General features: G+C 35.8%; 1 protein-coding gene across 2 annotated transcripts in view; it reads right to left on the bottom strand.

Annotated features, from left to right (window-relative positions):
- The window catches only part of LOC150096231 (inhibitor of Bruton tyrosine kinase), a 334,746-nt gene that overhangs the window by 300,878 nt on the left and 13,249 nt on the right, over window positions 1–20,619 (bottom strand). For both annotated transcript variants that reach the window (XM_090408899.1, XM_090408900.1), the window contains exons 2-4: window positions 17,745–18,286; window positions 9,608–9,818; window positions 3,304–3,400 (exon numbers count right to left, since the gene is read on the bottom strand). In XM_090408899.1, coding sequence (XP_090265025.1) covers window positions 3,304–3,400; window positions 9,608–9,818; window positions 17,745–17,872 — 436 coding nt within the window. In that variant the 5' untranslated portion in view covers window positions 17,873–18,286. The remainder of the gene's footprint in view (window positions 1–3,303; window positions 3,401–9,607; window positions 9,819–17,744; window positions 18,287–20,619) is intronic.

Below are 20,619 nucleotides of genomic sequence, written 5' to 3'. Positions count from 1 at the left end.
TTCCTCCCCTTTCGGACAGATTAACAGGAACTTGAGCAACAGCTGCTTAACATCCCTTTACAGTCTAACTGCATACTCATTGAGCATGCCACTCCCAGTCATCTTCAGTTCTTCCACCTTAATTCTTTAGAACAGCCTCCCACTATGAAGTATTTCCAAAGGACTACAATCAAAATAGTTCAAGAAGAATATCAGTAGATTACTCAATTTCTGGGTTGACCTGGGATGGCAGAGGTCAACAGTCAGTGATACCATACTGAGACAGAAACGCAGGGAGTCAACTGCAAGTGCTACCCACAGTGGATGACTCGTCACACTCACTGAACATGACCGTAGGATGTACAAAGGGTAATGTGTAAAAATCACCATTTATCGGCATTGAGTGGAACAAGAATCTGCACAAAATCATTTAGAACCGAGGCTCACAACATGAATTTCCATGGTAGGATGGCAATATGCAAGCCCCTCATTACCCAAACTAACATGCAGCATGGTCTTCAGTGGTGTAAAGAACACGTACAGTGGAAGTTTGGAAAATTATGTTATGGAATGACGAATCATGCTACATCCTCTACTGAGCAAATGGTCAGTGCGGATGTAGTGGCTGCCTGGTAAACGTCTCTTACCACAGTGCATAACTCCATCTATGAAATCTGGAGGTGGCAGTGATGGTATGGTCCTGTTTTACTTGCTTTGGCCTTGGACCTCTGTTTATGGTGCCATGAACACTGAACTCCGAGAGATATCTGAACATTCGGGATAATGCAATGCTACCTACTTGTTTCTACAGAACTGACCATTGTCTCTTTCAGCAAGACAATGTACCATGTCATAAGGTTGCTGCTGTAACTGTATGGTTTGTGGACATGAACGTCACCACACTTGACTAGCCTCCACAGAGCCCTGATCTCAACCCTACTGAATATCTGTGGGATGAACTAGAGTGTCAGGTGAGGTCAAGGGAGACATCTGTCCAACAACAGTCCAGGAATCCATTACATGCCTACAGAAGAATGATCCAAAATTCCTACTGATCACTAATGTCTGCTTGTAGAAGTATGTCCCATAGGATTACTGCAGTAATCACAGTGAAAGAGGTCCTCTATTTTATTAAGATATGTGCCATGGCTGTTTGTTCCTCATGCTATGGTGTCTGTTGACTTCTTTCCAAACAGTGTGTGTGTGTGTGTGTGTGTGTGTGTGTGTGTGTTTAAAACTATGTCCAACCAGAAATAATACAAAACAGCAATAACGAAATTAAACAAGTAGTTCGTTATAAGTACTTAGGACAACAGATACCAATGGGACAAAATGCTTGGGTGGAAAGCATTTGGAAAATTAGTCGATATTCCAAAGCCAACTACCATTATGCCTGAAGAGAAAAGAATAGCCAACGTATTCTTGTTATATTGACATATGGCTGTGAAACATGGATACTAAATGCAAAGGAAATTCAAAACTTCAAAACAGTGCAACTTACTATAGAAAGAAGAATTGAATTACAAAAAAGGAATATGTGGATACAAAATCAAACCAAAGTCTCTGATATCATAGGAAGAATGAAACATCTGAAGGGCTGGGCATATTGCTAGAAGACAAGATCAACAATGGATAAAAGAAGTACTGGATTGGATTTCACAAGAGGAAAAATTACCACAATGCTGATCTAAATCATGGCAGACTGATGATATTAGATTTGCAGAAATAACATGGGAAAGGAGAGCCATGGACAGACATTTCTGGAGTAATCTTGGAAAGGCCTTCATCTAGCAGTGGTTTGACAAATGTTGATGATGTCTATTGTCTTCATTCCTCTGTGTGTGTGTGTAAACCTTCCAACAATGACCAGCAGTAGTGAAATCTGGAGTCTGACCAAAAAACACCTAGACAATTTGAAAACAACACAAAGAAAGATGGAAATAGCCATTCTGGAAATAACCCAGTTAGATAAAAGGAATAATACTTGGATAAATAAGCAAACAAAGGTAATGGACATTGCCTTAGTAATAAAAGGGAACAAATGGTGCTGGGCAGGACATGCGATGAGAATGTCTGACAACAGACATCAAAGAACAACAGAATGGACACCAAGAACTGGTTATCAAAAACCAGATAGACCTGTGGTGAGATGGGATGATTCAATAACAAGATGTTATGGACATGGTGGAGAGATGCACAAGACAGCTAAAATGGAAGAAGCATGGAGAGGCATTCATCCAGCAGGACTGAAAAAGCTGTTGTTGATGATATATAAACCTCAGGTGGCTTTCTGTTCTGTCCAGAAATGAGCAACCTTTCTTAACTCTCCTAAGAAGATTACTTAGTGCCCTGTTAATGTGATTTCTATACAGACTGTTTGCAAATCTGTACAGAAGAACAAAGATCATATCCATTATTGATGAATATTCCAGACTTAGAGCATTCCTGTCCAGCCAAGTCTGTTGGTGAAATAACACCAAAGTCACTAAGCATATATTGAGGCTTAAAGGGCACATAGAAATGAATGAGTTGAACAACACTTTAATGACTTCACTATTGCATCTGTGAGAGACATCTTCAATACACAAGCAACAAAAATGCAGATTTGACTAAAAGCCTAAACTTCTAGGAAGCCTTGGTTGTTAAATGGGAGTTCTAAAAATTACAGTTTTCCATATTTTAGGAAGTTTCTCACCACCATGTTTCAATGAACAAGTGGTTTTTAAAAGCAGCTGCAGATGCTTAAAAAAGTTTCACATTTATACTTGCTATGATAAAGCACAGCAGTTCTTCCATTTGATCTGCTATGCTTAACTTTGAATAATAGTAGTGGCTGATGCATTTCATATTCTTCCAATAAGATGATGTTCTTCCATTCCAGTTTGTCCATAACAGGCTAACATACAATGAGCAAAGAACGTGCATCTACTTTAACATCTCTACTGGCCGAGGTGGATGAAATAGTGGGACCAAACTGCACTTCTTATCCATGTTATTCAACAGGTGTTACGGAATGGAATTGTATCCAGATTTAGCTGGACATCTATAGGTCATAGCCAGTTGGGGGTGTTAACTGAGAAACAGAAAAGACCTGACTAGTAAGCAACAGTAACAAATTTTCTCATTTAACTGATTACTTGTCAGAAAGTATTCAATATCAGATCATCAGTGTAGATTTAGTATATACCAAGACAGATTTTTCATTTCAACCTTTTATTTCAAAAGATTTTTAACAGAAAAATTTTTAATAAAGAATTACAGAATAAACTATTTTGCTAAAAAGTTAACACCATGACCATATAATTGAAAAACCAAAATACTTACCAGAATGCTGATATTCAATATGTGGGAGCCTATCTTTAACAAGCAAATCTAAAGGAGCAAAACCATCATGATCAGTAATACGAAGACTTGCTCCATGCTAAAATAAAATAAAATTATAGTTTTTTTTTTTTATATAAATTAGCATCTAGTGCTAATAAAATTTGTAAGCAATGTTACAGTAGTTTCAAATATTAGTCTTGTCTTGATCTCTAAAATACTTTTTAAAACTATACTTCCAATAACAAAAAAAAAAAAAAAAAGCTAATTCTATTATAGTTTATATTCTATTCTTTCTATTATAATTCTATCATTCTACTATAATAGTAATGGCAGAGCTAGACAAGAAAATAATATACCATAATATTGCTGGATTTTGCAAGATATTTGACAGGATTCTTCACATGAAATTCTTAGGCAAACTCAAAAGAATGGGTACATAAAACTGGTTTGTGATATGGATAAGTTAGTAACTGACCAGCAGATATCATGAAGTGATGTATGATGGTGCTGAGTCCAAAAGAAGGATTACCAGTAAAATAGAACAAGCTGCGTGATGTTATATCATGCGGCTTGTTCTATTTTTAAATGATCTATTGTTAGTATTCCACCTTGTATTTTTTTTAAAAACTGTTCTTGTAATGCCACTGCAATTTTTTTTAATGGTCTGCAATTTTCAGACCAAAATATTTGGCTAATTAAATATCTTTCTTGTGTTTACGTGCTTATATTATTCAAGGATTACCAGTGATTTACCACAGGGTTTGGAACTTGGGCTACTTTCATTTAACTTTTACACATTGATGATGATAATACTAGGGATGGTTTAGGGGTGATATTCAGTTATTTACTGATGATGAGGATAGCTGATACAGAATCCTTGTAGGATGACTTGAACAGACTGGTTATTTGGGCAAATGACAGTAACTATCAGTTCAACAGTACCAAGGTTAGTGAAGGCCTAAAGTGACTGAAAAGGTTCTACGTCTGGTCTCCAGAGCAGGGTTAGCAGTTTAGTAATCCTTGTCCATACATAGTATACTAAATATATAATTTATAACCATTGAAAGGTGGGATTCACATAAAAAGGCATACCTATTGCTGGAATAATTTCACTTGACCTCCCCTTTGATAATACACAGTCCTCGAAGCAAAATCAGATGAAGAAGACGTAGCATTTTCTGGAAGAAACACTGAATCCACAGCCTCATTTTCTGAAAACCTGGTCATTTTTTGCTCGGGATGTTACTTCTCACATGTACAGCCAACTAATATAATGGGCCAAGCTGGTTCTACAGCCGGCTACATTGTGATACACTATTCAAACATTGGTGAAGGGAGAGGGGAAGGGAGGGGAAGTACACATATTTTTCTAAAATTTTATAGGATTTTTTTTCTCACAAATTCACTCCAACGAATTGTCCAGTTTACAGAAGTACTTCAATCACTCTGCTTTCAGCTGTCTATAAATATCAGGAGTAGCAGTTACTCAATAGCCATTCACAGTCTAACTATAAACCTACATTTTCTCTACTCTTTAAAATTACATTTACATGTATTCTCTGGAACAGCCAACTCCATAGGCATTTTCAGAGAACCACAACCTCTAGTTATTCAAGAAGAGCATCAGTAGGTCCCCTTCTCTCTTAAACCCAACCCTTATGATCCTTAAAAAACCATTGTGATAAGTAGTTGTGAAAAATATGCTGAAAAAATGCAACAACAAAATTGTGGTTTTCTTCATTTTCAAGACTGTCTACTCTGAAAAGGGAATTAAAAAAAAAAAAAAAAAAAAAAAATTGATTTGGACCAATTTTGTTTTATAGCCACCTATCCAGAATCTCTCTCGTAAAAACTTGAAACTTTATTTAGTCTCCCACATAACTTTTTTTTTTTCAAAATGAGACAAAATGCCATCTTCCAGATGGCTAGAGCAGGATTCATAGTAATCTGTTATCAATTTCCTGATATGTATTATTATTATTATTATTTCGGGTGACTCCAGGAGTCCTTAGACTCATCGAGGGAGGCCCTAAACATCATGTCCACACAACTATGCGATTACATTCTCACAGTATCTATCATACCTTGTCTTGAACTCGTTCACCGTCATAGCACCCACAACAGACTCTGGCAGCTTATTCCACTCATTTACCACTCTAAAAGTAAAGAATCCAGCTCTAACACCCCTGCTAACCACACTCTTGCCCAGCTTCCATAGGTGTCCCCTAGTTCTCCCACCACCAGTCCTGATCTCAAAAATAGCCTCTGAATTAATCCTATAGAATCTCTTTAGCAATTTGAATGTCTCAATCATATCTCCCCTCCTCCACCTATCAACTAGTTTCTGCAACCCACAAATCTTCAACCTGTTCTCATATGGTTCATTCCATAGACCTGTTATCATCTTAGTCACTCGCCTCTAGATCCTCTCCACCTCCTCCCCATCAAGAAGGAACCGAGGTGACCAATGTATCCTCATGTATCCTCAGAGGGAGTTCAGGCTACTATGACAACAGTACATAATTAAGTTAATATTATTATTAATCTATCAACAATTTTTCTCTAAATTAGTCTATTTGGGGGAAAATTGTTATCTACACTCCAACATTGTCATACCTAATATTTTGTTCTTCTAAGGCACCTAGACCTAGATATTTTTCTGGATCTTTTTCCTACCATCTTGGCATCAAACACCTGTTTTGCTAATCTTTCCTTTCCCATTCTATTTAAGTGACCATACAAACCTTCGATTAGCTCTACTCACACACATTCTTGAATGCAAATAATTGTCAAGTTCCTTCCTAATGTCTTCATTTTTAATGATTTTGCCAATGATACCATCTGTTCAGGTCCCTAATTTTTCTAAGAACTCTCATATCTATGGTCTCTAATCTTTGATCAGGTACTTTATTTCTAACCCAACTCTCCGATCCATAACTTAAAACTGGTTTGAACAAGGCTTGTATACTGCTAGTTTGGTATTTGGTTAATTTCTCTCTTGTTCCACATAAACTTATTCAACTGGCTTACTAACACACCAGCTTTGCTTATTTTATTGTCTATTTCTATATTTAATTTGCCATCTTCACTAAAAACTGTGCCTAAATAGCTGAAATATTTCACTTGTTCTATAAGATCTTCATTGAGAATGCAGTTGACATTTCAGTATTTTTATTGCTGACTTTCATGCCACATTTGTTATAGATGTTATGCAATTTAATTAGAGAACCCTGGAGGTTTAAGCTGGATGTGTTTAGGATTATATCATCATCTACAGGGTGTTCGGGATAAATTTGACAGTTTCATAAGGAAAAAGAAAATCTTCTTTGTATCTATTAAATTTAATGAATTGACAAAAAAACATTACAGGCAGAGTTAATTACAATACTATCAACAAGATTTACTCAAAATAACCACCATTAGCATCGATCACAGCTTCAATTCTGCTTCGGAACCTCGAACAAGCTGATGCTACAGTCTCCCTGGGAAGGGCCGCAAAAACTGTTTTAATTTTATCCATTAACTGGGCTTTTGTATTACTGGAAGTGCGATTGGTGTCTTTTTCAACTGCGCCCCATACAAAATAATCCATGGGGTTAAGGTCTGGGGAGTTTGGAGGCCAAACATTTGGACTGGTGAAGTCGTAGAAATTTTCAGACAACCATTTTTGACTTTTCCCAGAGGTGTGGCAAGGGGCCGAATCCTGCTGCCATACATACGGCCTACCATTGGCTACCCTTGTTATCCAGGGCTTGACTACAGTTAGCAACTCCACGAACAAAGCCCGAATTCCAATGCCAGGGTTCTTCAACACCTGTTCCTGCAGATTTGCGAGGAATTCTGCTGTACGAACGCAATCAGATCGTCTGCTAGGGATCTTTCTTCTTGCTACATCCTCGTAGTCACCATTGCAAGTCTCTAGTTCATGCCTGATTGTTTTTACTGTATTCAGGGAGCATTGGGCAGCAGTCGTAATATCCTTATTTTGATGGCGGGCACGAATCATCATGATACAAGTTATTCTCTTCCATGATTCAGGTGGGTTCCAGCTATCCATCCTTTCTGACATCTTGTATATGAATGAAGAAGGGTCCAAACTTTTAAATGAAGAGAAGTGTGTGTTAATACATGTAACTTACGGAAAAATATAATTAATTATAAATATGTCAAATTTATCCCGAACACCCTGTATAAAGCAAAGAGCTAAGTTTGATAGCTCCAATTCTAATATCAGGTGTTTAATGCCACTTCCTTTGGGTTTGATTCATAATGTGATCCATATGCATGATAAATAGGAGTGGAAATAATGTGCATTGTTGTCTTAATCCTGATTTTACATCAATCCATCTTTCTGAATTGAAAAGCATTTCTCTAGGCACCTTGTTATGTGCCTTTCCCAGATCTATAAAACTTAAGTACAGATCCTCATCATATTCCCATGATTACTCAACTTTTTGCTGTAAAGTGAAAAATCTGATCTTGACCGGCTATGGATTCAGGCCTCTATGTGGCCTGAACCCAGTTTGTTCTTCTTTAAGTTTTTCTTCAATTTTTTTCAGCCTCATTTCAAGAATACTTGAATGTCTTACCTGGAGTGTAGCACAGAAATTCCTTTATAATTTTCACATTTAGTTTTATTCCCTTTTTTTTTTTTTTTTTTTTATATAGATGGGAACTATGAGAGCTGTACTCCAACATCCAAAATTCTAACCAGGTCCTCTGAATTATGTAATATAACCACTGTAAAACTTTTATACTTTTATATTTGAGCATTTCTGGTTGAATATCATCTACTCCAGCTGGCTTTCCACATCTTACGTTTTTGATGGCTTTTTGAATATTGATATGTATTCCTAACTGCATTCCTGTTGAGTGTTTTTACCACCATGATGTAACTGTTTGTTTCATTTAGCAATCTTTCAAAGTTATTCCAGATATCTAGAATACCTTTATTTTCAGTTTTCATGTCACCTTTATCATCTGTGATTCCTATGGAAAAAGCATCTAAGCTTTTTTCCATAGCATCCAGAATATCATGAATATCAGGAAGCTGCCAACTTCCTGATATTTATTTTCTATATTCTTACTGAAATATTCTCATTACTTTTGTTTGGCTATTTTCACACATATCTTAGCTATCTTACATTTTTTCTGTATTCTTTTAGGTATCTGCCGACTTATTTGCTAGGAACTTTTAGAATGCTTTCTTCTTTTCCAGGGCAGCTTCTTTAACTTCTTATGTCCACCATGGTGTTCTTATTTTCCTATCCTATCCCTGAAGACAACTTCATCACATGCCTCCCTAGCTGAATCAATGTTTTTTCAGAGTTGCCACTGAGATCCCATCTCTATAATGTTTGTATAGATATATCTACAGTTTACCTGCAAAAACTGCTCAACTTGAATTTTGTTTTTTCAGAGTTTGCCACTGAGATCCCATTTTAGAGATTCCATTTCTATAATGCTTATATAGTTATGTCTACAGTTTACCTGCAAAAACTGCTCAACTTGAATTTGTTTTAAAGCTTTCTTCTATACTGCTCTTTTCAATGTGATATCCATTTATATCCAACTTAGCAGTAAATGATTGCCACTTCCAATTTCAAATCCTCTGTGCACTCTTGCATCCTAAACCAGCATGAAGGTATCACTATCGTCAATGAGGCCTTTTTTTTTATTTATTTATTTCGTGCACAGTGTGTCCATGTGAACTTCTGCATATCTTTATGTTGGCACAAGGTATTAGTAATGAATAGTACAATTCTTTAGATGTCAACTTGTCCTCTGAAAGAAAAATATTATATTTGTCCTTAGCAAAATGTGAACAAAAATATTAATCTAAGTCTTTTTTTTTAAACATGTACTTGAAATGAAAATAATAAATATTTATTTTCTATATTCTTTCCTGATATTTATTTTCTATATTCTTACTGAAATCTCCTCATTACTTTTGTTTAGCTACTTTCACACATATCTTTAGCTAACTTACATATTCCAAACTTTGAAAAAAAAAATTATATATACTTTTTTAAATCATTTTTCATTACTAATTTTGATGGATGTTTACTTCATGTTTTGCCTGTACCACATTACCATTCCTAGGACTAATTTTCTACAATGATGATTTTCCAGATGTTACTTTTTAACCTGTATGAACTGTGAAGAGAACAAATAGGGAACCCTGATATAGATTATAAATACCAGGTGGAGACAGTGTATAACACAATTATCTGACATTCCTTGGAATGAAATAGATAAGAATATTAAAAATTTACAATTTCATTATCTCACTTTTCACACATACCATAAGTAGTGTTCTTGCACAAGTAAGTTCACCATAAAAAAGAGAACGATGTAAAGCTGTCCAACCAGATTCAGCATCTCTAACATCAACCTCAGCATGACAATGTTCCAACAACCACTCAATCACTTCCCATCTCCCACAAGATGCCAACAAATGCAGAATATTCCGACCTAATAAGTCCACTACAGAGACAAAGTTATAACAAAGATACCTAAAAAAGTAATCAGATTATTAATAAGATACTGCAATCTTCAAACGATCTTCTTACTATACATAAGGATGGATAAATTAATAATAAATGTAGATTCTAAAACTAAGAATATCACATATGAAATATAGCTACATTTGTCTGACAAAAAAATATATATATATAAATTATGCTACAGTGAATTAATAAATTTAATTTGAATAATTTAAAACAGCTCAAAATTTATGTACAATATGTGAAAAGCTTTCAGCAGAATTAATTTTTCAATGGTTTTAAATTCTGATAATTTAGAATTTATTCCAAAAAATTCACTCCACAATTTTGCAATTATATAACATACGCTCTGTCTCTCTCAATACAGAATCATAGCAGGCTTATATTCAGAATGCCTCAATTGAGTTATGGATATCAATGCTAGTAGACAGGCCTGAAAAATTAATATACATTACATGAAATAATACAATATTTGAACAGATAAACAAAATTTAACTAATCTGCAATTTTTATCTGCTTTTGTTGTTGTTATATTCCATCGAGTCATTTCTGACTCCTGGTGATTCTATGAACATACACTCTCCATTCAGATCTGTCCCTGGCCATATCTTTCAGAATTTCCAGGCACATTCCAGTTGCTTCTTTAACTCCATCCACCCATCTAATTTTGGTCTTCTTCTACTTCCATCAACTTCTCCAGACTTTTTTGTCATCTGCTCGTATAATATGTCCAAAGTATGACAATTTTTGCTTGATGATCATAACTTCGAGGGAGCAATCTAGCTTTATTCTGTCTATCACTAAATTATTGGTTTGCTTTGCAGTCCATGGTATTCTTAGTATGCATCTCCAACTTTCACATCCATATTCTGATTTTTGTTGCGAGGCTAATATCTTTAAAGATCTTGCTTAAATTTGTCATTGCTTTTTTTTCGAGTAATAAAATTCTTCTAACTTCTTCAGTGCAATACCCATCTTTATCAATTCAGGATCCTAGGAGCACAAAATTGTTAACTACTTCAATTTTCTCCACATCTAATTCAAAATCATTAAATTCACATGTTGCCGTAACTTTTGTCTTTTTGAGGTTAAGTTTAAGGCCATATTTAGTACTTTCTTCTTTAACTTTCATAATAGGTTCTTCCAAATCTTTCTTGGATTCTACTAGCAAGGTGGTATATCATCTGCATACCTCAAATTATTAATATTTCTTCAACAAATTTTAATTCCAACTGAAGACTCCTCCGGCCCTGTCATTCTTAAAATGTATTCGCTGTACAAGTTAAACAAGTATGGAGATAAAATACATCCTTGTCGCATCCCTTTACCTATTGTGAAATATTCAGTTTCTCCAAGATCTGTTCGGACAGTAGCTTCTTGTTCATAATAAAGATTCCTCAGAAGGATAATGAAATGCTCTGGTACTCCCATTGTTCTTAACACATTCCACAGTTTCACATGATCTACACAGTCAAAAGCCTTGATATAGTCAAGGAAACGAAGGTAAACATTCTTGTGATAATCTTGTGCTCTTTCTTTATACATCTCATATTGGCGATCTGATCTCTTGTTCCTCTGCCTTTTCGAAATCCTGCCTATTCACCTGACATTTCTCTCTTCATGAATGGTTCCAGTCTTTTCTGAATGATCTTAAGTAAGACTTAACTTGCAGGAGAAATCAGTGCTATAGTTCTGTCATTTTTGCACTTTCTTGCATCGCCTTTCTTCAATAAAGAGAAGGGTGACCGGCAGGCACATGAACGGTATAAAGTGCAGGCCAGAAGGGTGACGAGTGTGGTAAGAAAAGCAAAAAAGGATTACGAAAGAACATTGGCCATGCAGGCTAAAGAGAATCCTAAACAGTTTTTTAGATATGTAGCAAGTAAAAGGAAAAATGTACATGGCAGATTGATTTTAAAGAATGCCGATGGTAGGGAGGTAACTGAATCAGTTGAGATAGTTGAGTTACTGAGTGAGCACTTTGCAAAAGTATATCATCCAGGTGGTGACATTGCAGAAACGAATAAACCAGTAGATTATACGGGAATTGTGGTTAATGAAGTGGAGGTGAGTAGTCTATTGCATAACCTCAATGTCAATACATCTGTGGGATTGGATGGTATACCAGCTCGTGTTGTACGAGAAGCAGCTAAAGAATTGTCAGTACCCTTGACCATTTTGTTTAATTTGAGTCTCGGGTCTGGGTTAGTCCCGAGCGGGTGGAAAGAGGGGAAAATAGTTCCACTGCATAAAGGTGGTTCCAAGACTGCTGTTGTAAATTACCGACCGATTAGCATATCAGGAATCATTGTCAAGGTCTTAGAGAAAATAGTCAAGAGGAAAATACAAGATTGGATAGAAGAAAATGGGATACTGTATCGGGGACAGCATGGTTTTGTGAAGGGTAGGTCATGCCTCAGTAACTTGCTCACGTATTATAACACAGTGACGGCTGAACTGGATAAGGGTAATGGGTTTACGGTGATTCTACTGGACCTTGCCAAGGCCTTTGACAGGATTCCACATGGAATTCTAATCAGTAAATTGCAGCATATGGGAATGGACATAGGGTTGGTGAGATGGATAGGAGGGTGGTTGACAGAGAGATATCAGAGAGTGGTTTACTCGGGAGTAGAGTCCACAAGACGGCCTGTGACTAGTGGTGTGCCACAAGGATCTGTTCTTGGACCACTGCTGTTTAATTTGTTCATAAATGATATAGGAAATGATCTGAGAGGAACAGTTCATTTGTTTGCGGATGATGCGAAGTTGGGTAGGGCAATAGTGAATGCAGATGACGTCAAAATTTTGCAGGATGATTTGGATAGATTGGAGGTCTGGGCTAAGGAGAATGGATGTTAGTTTAATGTGGCAAAATGTAAGGTTATGCATTTTGGGGTGAAAAGATTGGCGGCAGTTTACTGCATTGGTGGAACCCTGCTCCAGGAAATTGATGAGGCACGAGATTTAGGAGTGTTGGTGGATAAGGAATTGAAATTTAGGGGACACATTGCAAAAGTGACCAAAACAGCTCATCAAATCACTTGGTTGCTGAAGAATACGTTGACAAGCAGAGACAAGCAGGTTATTGTTCCTCTCTATCGAGCCTTGATAAGACCCCATCTAGACTACTGTGCTCAGATTTGGTCACCTAGGTTTCTTCTTGATGGGGAGGAGGTGGAGAGGATCCAGAGGCGAGTGACCAAGATGATAGGAGGTCTGTGGAATGAACCGTATGAGAACAGGTTGAGGATTTGTGGGTTGCAAAAATTGGTTGATAGGCGGAAGAGGGGAGATATGATTGAGACATTCAAATTACTGAAGGGTTTCTATAAAATTAATTCAGAAGATATTTTTGAGAACAGGGCTGGTTGTGGGAGGACTAGGGGACATCCATGGAAACTGGGCAAAAGAGCTGGGTTCTTTACTTTTAGAGTAGTGAATGAGTGGAATGCGCTCCCTGAGTCTGTAGTGGATGCTGTGACAGTGAATGAGTTTAAGGCGAGGTATGATAGATACTGTATGAATGTCAGATAGTTGTGATGAATATGATTTGGGGCCTCCCTCGATGAGTCTAATGACTCCCTGGAGTTGCCCGTAATAATAGTAATAGTAATAATAAAGGTATATAAACTGATTTTTTCCATTCCCTAAGCCATGTAGTTGTAATCCGCATTCGCTGACATATCCTGGGAGAAGAGGCAGTTAAAATTTTAACTGCCTCTTCTCCCAGGACTTTGAGAAGCTCAATAGGTATTCCACCCCCTCCTGGTGCTTTCTTACTGGATAGCTGTTGCAGTGCCCACCTCACTTCACTCTCAAGTGGTACTGGTTCCTGTGTTTATCTGCTACTATGAACTAAAACTTATAGTGTAAATATGTTATATCTTGTATTTTGGAAAAATTTGGCAATTTTTCCAAAATATAAGAAACTGATACTTATTCTTATGCATGTTTGGAGGATATAGAAATGGTTGCATAAGACTCTATGAACAATCTTGAAAATTTACATAATTGTGAAGGTTTGTCATTTCTGGCCAGTCGATCTGTGTTTTTCAAAATCAGATGAAATTCACAGGCTCTTTGTGTCCCACTTCAACAGACCCACTGCTAATATTTAAATACTAAGTGGTGATAAACAATAAACAACCTCTCCCAGTCAAGTCAACTCCACCTACTCATGGGATCTATGTGAATGTAGAAAGTCTTGTCACCAGAAAACCATTTCCTAGCTGGAGGAAATGCCACCAAGACCTCTAAGAGGTTCATGACTTTCATCACCTGGTGAAATATGAGGGGGGGGGTCTAGAAAGTTCTGAAAAAAATGATATTAAACGAGATCCAACATGGGGCTTTTTTAAAGCCAATCAGACCTGCAATAAGAGAGACAGTGGTTTCACACCGGACAATAAAATTCATCTATACCCTGAAGGCTGTCACAAATATCCATGCCTACAACAGGATGCAAACCAACAACCTGTTGGTTGGAGAATTAATACACTCACCACTTGGGCAAACAGCCTGGCAAATGTCGCTCTTGAGAGGTTTGGATTTTGTTAGAATTCTGTCTAAACAAGTACTGTTAACCACTGTGGAAATAAGATCACATACTACCTTTCACACTAGTCATGATTTCTAAAACAGGTATTTTCTAGAGTGATGGCAAAATTATTTCCTTGATTGAGAGCACTGATAGTGCCTTCTGTTAATTATAGTGATGATAAATTCACAACTAATCAATCTGTTGCTGTAGTTGCAGTGATATGCTCTGAATGCTATAACTTCTCTGTTTAGAATGTGCATACATATAAAAAGACTTAGGTGTTAATTTTTTTTTATAAACAGTACTTAACATTATAAAGAAACAATCCATTGAACTTGCACACAGCCAATTCACACAGTTAATGGAATCCTTTTCTTTCATGCTTACACGGTGATCAGAATACATTATGAAACTTATGGATACTATCACCTCTTGGCAATCAGACACTGTTAAAAAACTAATACCTCATTATGCCCATTCTCCCATAATATAGTGTTCCCTAGGTACACAAACATAATGTTCCACTTCGGCTGATAGTTGATGGAATGGACAGCATCAATACTCAAGGAGGTAGGAGGTCATTTCCCCCTCCTATATAAAGAACACACAACACTTCATAAACAAATTTAAAAACATAACACTCGGCAAAGATGATTTATTAGTCAGTTTTGACGTTTCTGCCCTTTTCACAAATGTCACAATCGATGACAATTCTTCTTCTACAGAAGAAATTTCAGCCCGATATTACAGCTCTCTTTGTCCATGTACTACGTTCCAGTTACTTCGTGTGGCAAAATAAATTTTACCTACAAAAAGATGGTAGGGCCATGGGCTCACCACTATCCTGTCCAATTGCTAATTTTTATATGGAAGCTTTTGAGCAAGATGCTCTTGATTCCTTTACTCTAAAACTTACAGTTTGTCTTAGATACATTGATGATGTTTTTGTTATCTGGCTACACAAGTGCCAAATGTTAAACACATTCCTTAGCTACCTGAACAAACAACACGAGTGCATACAATTTACTACTGAAATTGAAAATCAGAACTCACTCCCTTCCTGGATACACTAGTCACATGTCTTCCCTCAGGCAGTCTATCCTTCACTGTTTACCGTAAACCTACACACACCGGCCAATATATACGTGCTAACTCATATCACCACCATTCACAAAAATTTGGAGTTATCAACACCCTCAAAAACAGAGCTATAACAATTTGCTCTAATGAACAAGCTCTTAAACAAGAATTAAAAATTATTATCAACAATTTATAAATAACAGATATAGCAAAAATACTATTAATAAAATTCTTCATAAAACTTCAACAAAAAGTAATATAGATTACAGTAAAACCATAACACTCCCATACATTAAAGGGTTATCAGAAAAAATTAATAGACTCCTACAACATTATAATCTTAATGCTACTTTTAAACCACCTTTAAAATTAAAAAACATATTCAACACCTCTAAGGATCCTCTTCCTCCAATGGCACACACTGGAATTTATTGCATCTATTGCACCTGCAACTTACCTTATATTGGGGAAACTGGACATACAATCCCTATCCGTAAAAAAGAACACAAATGACACATTAAATATAATAATTTTGGTGAAGCAGGCCTCTCTGATCATGCTCTTAACACCCTACATACAATTGATTAGAAAAGTACTTGTTCTTTGCATCATATAAAAACTTGGTATGAATGGAAATTTAAAGAAGCCTGTGAAATTGTGATTAACCACCCTAATCTTAAAAATAATGGGCGCTTAAAAATCCCAAGAATTTGGATTGCACACATTCAGCTCACTTAGTTTCCAGCAAACCCTGACTTTAGGACTAAGCAATTTTTCATTTTTTATTGGCCACTATCCATACCAGTTGCACTTTATATGCACACTTATATAAGTAATTTTATTTTGTTTATTTATCTATTATTTTCTATATAAACATGTCACTCTAGAGCTTAATTTAACTTTGTAACCTAATAGATAATAATAATAACAGGACTCTAGCTTTCATGTAGTGAGGGTATTTTTTTTTTTTAGCACCAGAGGTCAGGCAAACAGTTTTAAAAGTTGATCAGTAACTTTGGCATGCCATGTAGTGTAGCTTGTTTCTTTGTATATATACGTATACTCCGGAAAATGACCGTAATGTGAAGGTCGAAACGTCAAGTGTATATTTATTTATATTAAACTAAAGATTTACTCTAGCACAGTCCTGTCAGGTGTCTTCTCCCTCCAGGAGATTGACTACCATGTGTCTCCACCATGTCCTATTCTGTGCCTCTCTGCTGCATTCCTCATATGAGAGATAGGCCCTGTCTTCTATATTTTTCATCCACTCCAGTCTTTGTTTTCCTCTTTCCCTCAACAGTTCCTTCGAGAAGTGTCCTTTGTAGGCAGTTATGTCGCAGAATATGTCCAAAATATCTGACTTTTTAATTTCTTTCACCAGGCTCCTAGCACAGTAGTATCCATAAGTTTCATAATGTACAGTTAATGGAAATAATTCATATTGTAACTGAAAAGAAACTAATGTCCTAAGATTTTTTTTTTTTAGCCAATGGCTATAACCCACATAAAATAGTGTGTACTTCCTCATCATCCTTCCTACAACCAATGCACAAGATGACAACCACCACAACTATGCCCATCCTTTTGTTCCAAGGAATACCTGAAAAGATAGTGAAAATGTAACCTGCATACCACCTTCAAAACCACACATTCAGTTAGTTACTTTGATCTGTTCTCCTAAGGATTAACTTCATCCTCTTGCACATCATGGAGTGTATAGTTCCCTGTGTTTGAAGTTTGGCCTACTTTGGACAGACTGTTAGATATGTTAACATCCACCTTGAAGAACACAAGAACTACATCCATGATCATCTGTATGGCAAGTCAAGACTGGCAGACAACTGAATAAAAGAAGACAACTGCATTACACAGAAGTCACTACAGGTCTGAGACATTTTTTAAACTGATTTCAGTTTTAAAAATAATATCTCACTCAAAAATACTATATCATGCTCCCCACCACAACAAATATGACTGTATCAATTTGTCAAATATTGGAGAGAGAGTCATTCTAAGACCATAATAGCACAACCTCCTGAATTAACAGCATTGCTACCTAGCCCCTAGAGGACACTGATACTGAAAAGGAACTAAATTTGAATTATTTCCATAACGTACTTGAGTGCTGCATGTCTCGGTGGAAATATTAGAAAGTTCAACTGTTTCTTCTTCTAGTGTTGTTTATACCATGAAACACTGTTATAAATAGCAATACAATTCAAATTACATTAAATACCATTATTCAGTCACATAATACATTTGAAACAAATACCACTACATGAAACTAATAAGACCACATGATAACTTACCTGCAATATGATATGATTTCAGAAGTTGTACCACGTGTTATAGCTCCTAAAAGTTGGAAAGCATGAGTATGTGAATGGCACTTTGGAGTACATTCAATTTCGAACAAGCCACTAACCACCTGAGTCATCTTGTAATATAGTTATATAACAGAACTTACGATAATTTATTAATAATGAATTACATACTAGATGTATATACAAAAAAGGCGAGCATATCACAGAATGAAAGCTCAGGAATCGCCTCTATAAGAGGCATTTACAAGGATAGAAAAAATAATTTGCTATACTCAATAAAACTGCTCATTTTTCATGTACAAATAATCACCATGAAGCAATAAACAGTTAAGCAGCTACCATTCCACAGAATATTATTAAAAGGCACTGTTCACAGTACACCAGCAATGAAGGCAATGATCACATGGTACACCACATACTTCATCTTGTGATAAAGGTTAACCTTTCTTTACAGCATCCCTTCCACCCCCCCTATGGGGATGCAGGAACTAGCTGACTTCAGTTAGCCATAATGATAGGGAAACACCCTGGAGGGAAGAAAAACTACATATCAGAATCTCCTAATGCAAACTAAATGATTATATGACATGATTTTTTTTATTGCATAATATTTGCACATAAAATCAGTGTATGTCAAAATTTTACCTGATCTTGATAAAGTGACTGAAGAACTTAATTTCATTGTAAAAATTTAGAAAATGCTTTAATGCAATAATTAAAACATTACTATCCATTTAAAATAAAAACAGATATTTATTTACTCAGGTAGGACTCAGGTCAAATTAAGGTTCTCAGGATCAGATTTTCACTTTACAACAACTAGCTGAGAACTCATGAAAATATAATATATATATTTATTATTGATTTTTTTTAAATGTATATTTTAATATATCTATTTATATATTATTATTACCCAAGACCCCATTTTTAATTTATTTTTATTTATTAAAATTTATTAAAACTAATTAATTTTATTATTTTTATGGCTATTATAGTCTGTTTTTGTTTAGGAGTATCCCTTATTTTAAATACATTGGCTTTTTTACTCAAGAAATTTTTAGGGCATTATAAATGTATTTTAAAGGAAAATATAGCAGAATAATTGAGGAAGAAAATTTTGTACATACCTTGTTTAGATGATAGGATGACTTCATTCTCCATACTTCTGCTGTTAGGCTGTTAAAAAAAAAGGGGGGGGGGACATGAGTGCTTCTTTGGGGAAGGGGAAAGGTTTTATGGGAAAACTGGGGTGGGGGAGAGCGTTGCATTAACAACCTAACAGCAGAAGTATGGAGAATGAAGTCATCCTATCATCTAAACAAGGTATGTACAAAATTTTCTTCCTCGATTATTCTACTATATTTTTCTTTAAAATGCACTTATAATGCCCTAAAAATTTCTTGAGTAAAAAAGCCAATGTATTTAAAATAAGGGATACTCTAAACAAAAACAGGCTATAATAGCCATAAAAATAATAGTTTTTAAGAGGAGTAACATGGGAATTTTCCAAGAAATAATACCTATAATTAATTTTAATTATTTTAATATATATTTGAATATATATCTTTAACATATATGTTAAAGATACCAAGCAATTTTATAATCTTGGTTTTAATCCTTTTTCCCAAGTAAGCAAACAGACAGGTAAGTCAAGTTTGCGCCTGAAGTATTTTCAGGTCTGAAGCAATGCATGGTAAAGACAGAGTAAGCTCTGATCACTTTCCATAGCATCTCCCATACTGCAAAGCACATCTTGTGGACATGTATGATGCTATGCATTAAGGGAAGGGCTACTACCCAGACCAGTTTTGACGTTTATTGAGGTCTCATCAGTGGGAGCCAGACCATGAGATGCGAAGGTTGAAGTAATGCAGAATTTATAAATTTTATATACAAGTTGCCACAAGGTGCTTTAACCTTATTAAATAAAAATCTCAGCATAAGAGAAAGATGTAAAAAGATTTTTACCTTGGGTATACCATACGTTAAACATACAAAGCAGTTTTATAAACTTGGTTTTAATCCTTTTTCCCAAGTAAGCTGGCTCCCACTGACGAGACCTCAATAAAGGTTGAAACCGGTCTGGGTAGTGGCCCTTCCCTTAATGCATAGCATCATACATGTCTGCAAGGAGATGTGCTTTGCATTACGGGAGATACTAAGGAAAGTGATCAGAGCTTACTCCACCTTTACGAGTTGCCTCAGACCTGAAAATATTTCAGGCGCAAACTTGACTTACCTGTCTGTTTGCTTACTTGGGGAAAAGGATTAAAACTAAGTTTATAAAATTGCTTGATATCTTTAATGTGTAGTATACCCAAGGTAAAACTTTCTACATATCCAAGGTAAAATACTTTCTACATCTATCTCTCATCCTGATATTTTTATTGATTAAGGTTAAAACACCTTATGGTAACTTGTTCTGGTAAAATACTTATAAGCTCTGTATTACTAAAATCTTGGTATTTCTAGCCTGGCTTCCACTGATGAGACCTCAATAAAGGTCGAAACTGGTCTGGGTAGTGGCCCCTTGCCTTTAATACATAGCATCATAGATCTCCTCCAGGAGATGTGCTTTGCATTAAGGGTAAATATTAAGAATAGTGATCAAAGCTTATCCACCTTTACCACGAGTTGCACTACGTGCGGGGGTCAGCTAGACTTGCAATACTTGCAGACACAAACTTGACTTACTTGTCTGTTTGCTTACTTGGGAAATGGAGTAAAACCAGGTTTAAAAATAGCTTGGTATCTTTAACATTTTTTTTACCCAAGGTAAAATACTTTCTACATATATATGAATTATATGTGAAATACAAGAAAAATAATATAATAGAAACATAATTCACGATGAGTCTGC

The sequence above is a fragment of the Typopeltis vanoorti genome, chromosome 19, assembly GCF_054136105.1.
Source record: "Typopeltis vanoorti isolate ZY-2024b chromosome 19, IOZ_Tvanoo_1.0, whole genome shotgun sequence".
Lineage (NCBI taxonomy): Eukaryota > Metazoa > Arthropoda > Arachnida > Uropygi > Thelyphonidae > Typopeltis > Typopeltis vanoorti.
Note: the sequence above shows the minus strand (reverse complement) of the source record. Positions and strands in the feature narration are given on the sequence as shown.